We start from the raw sequence: 8,264 nt of genomic DNA on the forward strand, positions 1-8,264 counted from the left end.
CATGATCGGAAGCAAAAGCTAAAGCGTACTTCTCAATTTGATAAAGCTTAATCATATGCTTGCTTTGAGCTGTTTGGATTTGAGATGGTGGAAACAAGGCGCGTTTCCTGTTTGCCCCTTGTTATCTGGAAATTTTTTTTCTGTCATCAGCATCTAAAGAAAAACGATGGAACAGCCTCTGACTTAAGTAATTTGTATATTTTTAAAATGTTTGCCTCGATTTCCATAAATGGTTTTTCAAGTCAGATGTTCCTTTTTTCCTCCCTGCTTGAAACTGCATTCAACAACCTCAGCAGTCAAGAGTAGCTCCCATTGTAACAAACCTGGCAGAGAACTTGGATTAAAGAAATGAAAGTGTTAGATTTGTAGGATCTCACAAGCCATATCTATGTATCTACTTATTTTAAGCGCTCACTACTTCAAATTTTCTTGTCTTTACTTTTGTATAAGTGCTTATTCTTTCTTACAACTTTAGAGTCTTGGACAATAGCTTGTGGTTTGAAACTTCATGTGGCATACACCATTTTTCATTGTGTCTTTCATTGGCTGTGCCTTTATTAATAGATGTTTTATTTTATTGGTCTAGGTAACTTTTATAGTTCTTTCTTACAGTTCTTTGTAAGTTCTCTCTTTGGATTTTGGGGTTTTATTTTGATTAAAAAAAACCACAACAATACCCATCATCTTATGTGCATCCTGTAGCAACATTTTAACTCTTGAAAGGGTGATGTTTGTTTTGCAGATTCTGATTCTGGATCTGAATCTGATTCTGATCAGGAGAATGCTGGCTCTGGTAGTAATGCTTCTGGAAGTGACAGTGACCAGGATGATGACAGGGAGGCAATAAAACCCAGTAACAAGGAGTTATTTGGAGATGATAGCGAGGATGAAGGGGCATCCCATCACACAGGGAGCGACAACCACTCTGAAAGATCCTACAATCGATCTGAAGCGTCAGGACATTCTGAGCATGAAGATAATGATCAGTCAGACGTGGACCAGCACAGTGTTTCAGAAGCTGCTCATGATGATGACGAGGATGATCGCGGGCATGGGTCAGACGAAGGCAGTCATCATTCAGAGGGAGATGGTTCTGAAAAAGCACATTCTGAGGATGAGAAGTGGGGCAAGGAGGACAAAAGCGATCAGTCAGACGATGAAGAGAGACAGCAGAATTCTGATGAGGAGGAGAGACAGCAGAACTCTGATGATGAGGAGAAAGTGCAGAACTCTGATGAAGATGAAAGGCCACAGATGTCTGATGATGAGGAAAGACTCCAGAACTCGGACGAGGAGAAAATGCAGAACTCTGATGATGATGAGAGGCCACAGGTCTCAGATGAGGAGAAGATGCAGAACTCTGATGATGATGAAAGGGCGCAGCATTCTGACGAGGAGAAAATGCAGAACTCTGATGATGATGAAAGGGCCCAGCACTCCGATGAAGAGGAGCAAGAGCATAAATCTGGTAGGACTGAATATGGTGGTAATGATTTGTTTCTGGTTTGATCTCTCTTTATTGCTTCATTTATATTGGCCTGAAACGATGCAGTCTTCAATGTAAACTCATTAATGATGTAGCTGTCAACTATAGTCATCTTTGTAATTTTTTTTATGCAGCACATTTAAATTCTCTTTCATCTGAATCAACTTACTAATACAGAGGAATTTTAAAATGTGGAAGAAAATTTTTAATTTGCTGAGAATAATTATGCTCTTTAGTAGAGTCTGCAAGGGGCAGTGATAGCGAAGATGAAGTTCTGCGAATGAAGCGAAAGAAACCAATTGCATCAGATTCAGAAGTGGACAGTGATGCAGAAGGACAGAAAGGTAAATGGCGGCATTGTTTTGTGGGTTTTTCGTTCATTTAATCCTCATCTTAATGCAGCATTCATCTGCTTTGGAACTTGATAAAATCAATAGCACTTGCTGTGCAGTGTAACTATAGTGCCATGGAAATAACAAAACAGCACAGCAAGAATTCTGTGTGGGGAAGTACACGCTGTATTTCTGCTGGTTATCTCTAGTTAGCTGTATCAGTTTCTCAGTTTCCTCCATGAGAGAGGGAGCTTTTGCTTTGCGGATGTTAGTTCACACATTTTTACTGAAAGATGTTAAGAAATGGTGCCTCTAATCAGAGCAGCCCAGAGAAGCTATACTGGCTTTTGTGATGTTTAGCTGGCTGAGAAAGAGGTGTTGATTCTTCTGGCAAGTAAAACCTCCAAAACATGTAATGAAGTTGCTGTTTACATATGTCTAAGTTGTTTACTTGAGTAAAGGATGATCTTATACTCTTGATTCTTCTGTTGCCATTTTCCAACTAGATTATCTTATTTGATAGAGCCTTTCCAGGAAAACACACCTTGAATCATTAGCTTAAAAAGACAAGGGAAAACTGTTTTTCAGGATAAGAGAATAATGTCTGTTTCATGAACATTTGCAGGTTTTAACCTGTGTAGGTGATTGTAGGTGGCAATAAAAGTGAAGGATGCGTTAATCTTTTTTTTTTTTTTTTTTTGGGGGGGGGGTTTTTTTTTTTTGGTGAGTGTGCTTGCATGTAAGGGTGTGTGTGCACATATATATGTATTTTAAAATAGAAATTTTTCTGCTCAAGAGCATGCAGATGTCATGGACCTGTTTGGAGGTGCAGATGACATTTCCTCAGGGAGTGATGGAGAAGACAAGCCACCAACACCAGGACAGCCCATTGTGAGTAGATTTGACTTTTGAAATAACTAACATGCCATTCCACTCTGAAATTTGGAACACTGGTGAAGTTGGATAATATTTTAGGGAAGAAAAGACTAACGGCACTGAGTAAGCATTACAGATAATTCTGCCCTACATTAAAGTTTTATGCATAGCAATATCAGATGGATTCATTTATCTGCCTTCCCCCATCCCTGCTCCACTTTTTGTACTTGAAAGAAATCTGCTGAGTAGTTTTGATTGTCATGAAGTAAAATACAAAGTCATAGCTGTCTTTGGTACCTTAGTACAGCTATTTGACAAATATTTCATTTTGGGTCTTGATGATAATACAGAAAATTATTTTTTTATCTGTGAAAAGTTGCCCCCCTTTTATTCTCCAGTCCTTAGCTGAAAACTGTATGTCAGCTCCTTTGCTGTCTCCTTCCTGTCTTTGGTCTCTTTTGAGTTTGCGCTGGTATTTGCAAACGTCAAATTTGCAAAATGGTATTTGCATACATCACTTTAAGTAGCATATGAAAATGCTGAATTGGAACGCTTTCACTAAAAATGTGCAAGCTCTTTTACCCAAAGCTTCCTAATCTCTCTCTGTGCATATAGATGACTTTTCTTCAAGCAAAATGTGTTTATTATAGCAACGGTAGCCAGATAGGGTTTTTTCACTTATGCTCCTGTTCACCTTTTTTTCATTAGGATGAGAATGGACTGAGTCAAGAACAGCAGGAAGAAGAGCCTATTCCAGAGACTAGAATAGAGGTTGAAATACCAAAAGTAAACACAGACTTGGGTAATGATTTGTATTTTGTGAAGCTGCCCAACTTCCTTAGCGTGGAGCCCAGGTAATTGCACATTACATACTTGACTGATAAGGTTTTTTAGTGTTTTACTATATTGCTTTTGTTTTAGTAATACAATTAAATATGTTGGACATATTTAAAGTAGTTGACATTTAAGTTGCGTGCTTTTGGTTGTGATCAGTCAATAGTAATATCTATTGTTGTTATCTAATTGAGTGCTGAGTAATTTTCTCTTGAGCTTGGGTTTCAGATTGGTTGAATAGTTTGTCTTTAAAAAAACAAACAAAAATATGATTTAATTGAAAGTACGTGCTGTCAGTTGAATTTTAAACGTAGGTTCAGGCTCTCAGAGATGTGAAAGCCAACTGTGCAGGACCTTTATGCACTTTGGAGTGATAAAAACATAATTTTGAATTTTAGAATAAGCCCTTTTTAATTTGTGTGTGCTAAATTTACTGTTTAACTATGAAGAGGCTGATTACTCATTTTCCTATTTACCTAATCCAAGCTAAAGAAATTTTCTGGAATTCATAAGGAGAAACAAAATGTTAGAGTTGTTTGCGATGTTAGGTTTGGCCCTAAAGCCCACCTTCAGCACTTCTAGTAAATTGCTGTTAAATCTGTCTCCTCAAGTGTTTTGTTAAGCAACTTTACTGCATCGTTTAAGAGGTGTCTTCTTAGCTGGCAGTGTAGCATTGTTTCTGTTTCATATTAGTTAGATCATTCTTCCTGGCTTTCACACTTGTCGTGGTTTAGCCCCAGCCGGCAACTAAGCCCCACGCAGCCGCTCACTCACTCCCCCACAGTGGGACGGGGGAAAGAATCGGAAGAAAGTGAGGAAACTCATGGTTTGAGATAAAGACAGTTTAACAGGGAAAGCAAAAGTCGCGCACGCAAGCAAAGCAACACAAGGAATTAATTCACCACTCCCCACGGGCAGGCCGGTGTTCAGCCATCTCCAGGGAAGTGGGGCTCGATCACATGTAATGGTTTCCTGGGAAGACAGATGCCGTAATTCCGAATGTCCCTCCACCCCCTCCTCCTTCTTTGTCCCAGCTTTATATACTGAGCATGATGTTATATGGTATGGAATATGTCTTTGGCCAGCCTGGGTCAGCTGTCCCAGCTGTGTCCCCTCCCAGCTTCCCGTGCACCCCCAGCCTGCTCGCTGGCAGGGCAGCACGAGAAGCTGGAGTGTCCTTGACTACTTAGCAACAACTCAAAACATCAGCCTGTTACCAACATTTTCTCATCCCAAATCCAAAACACAGCCTCACACTAGCTTCTTTGAAGAAAATTAACTCTACCCTGGCTGAAACAAGACAACGCTATAGACCATTTCAGGAGAGAACTGTTAAGAACCTGGTTAGTGGCTGCAATCAGCGAGAAAAGTCCTGAGGATCTTTGGGGGTCAGACAGAGCTGGAAATAGAATTGTACAGTAGCAGAGTCTGTTTATCTCTTCTTTCCCTTGCAGCAGCCTGGAAACTATTAGGAAGGAGGCTAAGGAATGGCCTTCCCCTACTCACTCCCACCTCGGCTGTCAGGTTTTTTGAAGGAAGAGAGGAAAAACAATTTCACCTTCCTTTCCTTTCAGTTGGTTTTGAGATTCAAATAAAAAAAGGACAAAGATTGTGATCTTAGAAAATCCCTAATTTACGACATTTATAAGATGATAAATTTTCTTCGTATTTTCTCAATATAATATTGTATATATTTTGTTCCAGACTTAACCTTGACCTCATCAACCTGATAGTGAGGAAACAGTATTTTCTGAGGCAGACTTGATTTCTTTAGCTAGAGCCATTTAGAAGGTCTGAATGTTAAAGTGGCTGTAATTGATGGGAGGGAAGACACTTGAGTAGGCCTCCCATGGTGTAGAATCAATGCAGTAAATTACATTACTGCAGAAATGGCTGTCACAGCTGCAGTACCTACTGTTGTGTGCAGTGTATAATTTAAACCTTTCAAGCACCTGTTATTTCACACAAGTCTAGAATAATCTGGATTAATTTTTAGAAGAATAAAGACTGTATTATATAATTTATTGCAGACCTTTTGATCCCCAGTATTATGAAGATGAATTTGAAGATGAAGAGATGCTTGATGAAGAGGGTAGAACTAGGTTAAAACTCAAGGTATAATGTCAGTTTTCGTTTTCTCTTTAACACTCATCTAGTCACATTTCTTCAGAGTCTGTTCCAGGTATTTTACAATGGCATTTTGAGTTACGGTTCAGATTATGAAAGTGTGAAGCAGTTCAGCACTGCGAAAAGTTGCTCCATTTTAGTAATAAATTTTAAAAAAAGCCTGACAGCTGCATTTCACCTATAAAAGCAATACCTTTAATTTCTTTGCACCATGCAGCAAATTTTCTAACTTTTCTAACTGTAATTCTTGACCTATACAGAGTATATTTTACCACAGTATTCCTTCCTATGAGTTAGAAAAAGTGTTTTGGTGTTTTTTCCCACAGGTAGAAAACACAATACGATGGCGGATGCGACGAGATGAGGAAGGGAATGAGATCAGAGAAAGTAATGCACGGATAGTCAAATGGTCAGATGGAAGGTTAGTTTGGACTCTTTGCTATTGAAGGAATAAGTTGTTCTTACAGGGAAATGCCATGGCATGCAAAACTGGCAGGTCAGCAAATTTTGATGTCAGTTCTGCACAGCAGAAATTGTTTTAGTCTCAGTGCTTTGAAAATTTTGGGCTCTGCTTAGTTTGGATTGAAATATGATTATTTGCTATATGTAAAAAGGAAACATGAAGGCTTCTCCATTTATCAGTGAGGCAAAAAATAGACTGTAGTGACTTTATCATGTAACTGATACATGACTCTCTTTTAAGCATGTCTCTCCACTTGGGCAATGAGGTCTTTGATGTGTACAAGGCGCCACTACAGGGAGATCACAACCATTTGTTTATCAGACAAGGGACAGGTCTGCAAGGACAGGCTGTTTTCAAGACAAAGTTAACCTTCAGGTAAACATGCTATTCTATATCAAATGTTGATACTACTTCTGCAATTAAGTGTTGTAACTAGTATATCAAAATTAGAGGTACCAGTTCGTAAACCTTCAGAGTTTAACTGTTCAGTAAGAATGTGCTATTTTCCAAAGTCAGTATTTTGATGAGAGTTTTCCTAAATTAGGTGTCCCAATTTGAAAGGTTAATATGCCGTTTGCTGCAATTTGTAGGCTACATGTATTTTTTCAATATACATTTTAATTTCCATTTTTAAGTCCAAGTCCTTATCTGAGTGAGAAACAATACTAATATTCCCTGAAATTAATGTTTCTTCTGATGCACAGTTGCTATCAAGATGATGATTTTGTCCTGGGACATTGATGTGAAATGTGAGGATGATTATTTAGGCTGGTAATGGTCTGCAGATGTTTTGCTGAGAGAGGAATTGGTGTCTCCAGTAGCTGTTAAGATGCACATAAATAAATAAAAAAGGATGATGCTTTTACTTCTGTGCAGATGAACCTTTAAAATCTTAAGTATGCAGGCCCTACCATTATCCTTTAAAAATGGATACACTCCTTTAAGAACTACTTAATCTATGGCAATTTTTTAACAGGCCACACTCTACGGACAGTGCCACTCACAGGAAGATGACTCTGTCTCTGGCAGATAGATGTTCAAAGACCCAGAAAATTCGTATTTTGCCAATGGCAGGTCGTGATCCAGAGTCTCAGCGCACAGAAATGATTAAGGTATTGTGGGATGAAACTCTTATCTGCAGATTTAAATCTAAAAAGTCACAAATGTAATAAGCTGAACATTTCAGAACATTTTATGACTTTATGAAAAACAGAGTGTATTTTGGAGTTATAGACAAGAGTTGGTATAGGTGCAGTTTGCTTAACCTTACAGATTACAAAAACATCAGAATATGTACAGTCTTTACCATGCTGTGAAATTATTTCAAAAGCTACATTAGCATACCAGCTGCTCTTGAGTATTTTTTTACTTTTCTCAATCTTTATATATTGCTGCTTTCTTTGGACAGAAAGAAGAGGAGAGATTAAGAGCTTCCATTCGTAGAGAATCTCAGCAGCGAAGAATGCGGGAGAAGCAGCATCAGCGTGGTCTGAGTGCAAATTATTTAGAACCTGATCGTTACGATGAAGAGGATGAGGGTGATGATGCAATCAGTCTAGCAGCTATCAAAAACAGATACAAAGGTGGCATCAGAGGTAATAATAAACCTTACCAGCACGTATGTAGGGCCTGTGTTATTCAGATGGATTAATTTCACAAGAGAATCCTGGTAAGATTGTATTTTGCCAGTTCATTTCGTACAGGAGGAGACATGAATTCAGTTCATATTAAGTTTATTTTGTTTACTCTCGTCTTAGATTCTGCCAGCTTTTTGTGGGACTAAATGTAAGAGAATTATTTTTAATAATCTCTCTTCCTCACCAATTTCAGATAAAGATAAATATTTGTCTCTTCATTTTGGTCTGTAGAGGAACGTGCTAGAATCTACTCTTCTGACAGTGATGAGGGCTCAGATGAAGATAAAACACAAAGACTACTCAAGGCAAAGAAACTTACTAGTGATGAGGTAAGAAGAGGGTTTTTTTCTTAAGCTACTTGTTTTCAGTCAGGAACACTTCCTGCACTAAATCTAGTTTTTAAAGCTGAGGCTTTTGTAGTTTCCTTTATGCTGTGATGAATGTATTATGTACGAAGGGGGGAGGGGTTAAAACCAGGCTCACTAAAGTTGAGCCTAGGGGTGGCGTGC

The 8,264-nt window shown here is 38.6% G+C and overlaps 1 protein-coding gene across 1 annotated transcript; it reads left to right on the forward strand.

Moving 5' to 3' along the window:
• Window positions 1-742: 742 nt before the first annotated feature.
• Window positions 743-8,084, forward strand: LEO1 (Leo1, Paf1/RNA polymerase II complex component, homolog (S. cerevisiae); the record flags this gene model as incomplete). Its single annotated transcript, XM_010286835.1, has 10 exons — window positions 743-1,468; window positions 1,726-1,830; window positions 2,615-2,709; window positions 3,403-3,548; window positions 5,559-5,643; window positions 5,982-6,076; window positions 6,359-6,493; window positions 7,095-7,230; window positions 7,527-7,713; window positions 7,987-8,084. Coding segments are annotated over 10 exons (1,808 nt in total), but the record flags the coding sequence as incomplete, so codon positions are not given.
• Window positions 8,085-8,264: the final 180 nt, after the last annotated feature.

This window comes from Phaethon lepturus, unplaced genomic scaffold (genome assembly GCF_000687285.1).
Source record: "Phaethon lepturus isolate BGI_N335 unplaced genomic scaffold, ASM68728v1 scaffold14755, whole genome shotgun sequence".
Taxonomy (NCBI): Eukaryota; Metazoa; Chordata; class Aves; order Phaethontiformes; family Phaethontidae; genus Phaethon; species Phaethon lepturus.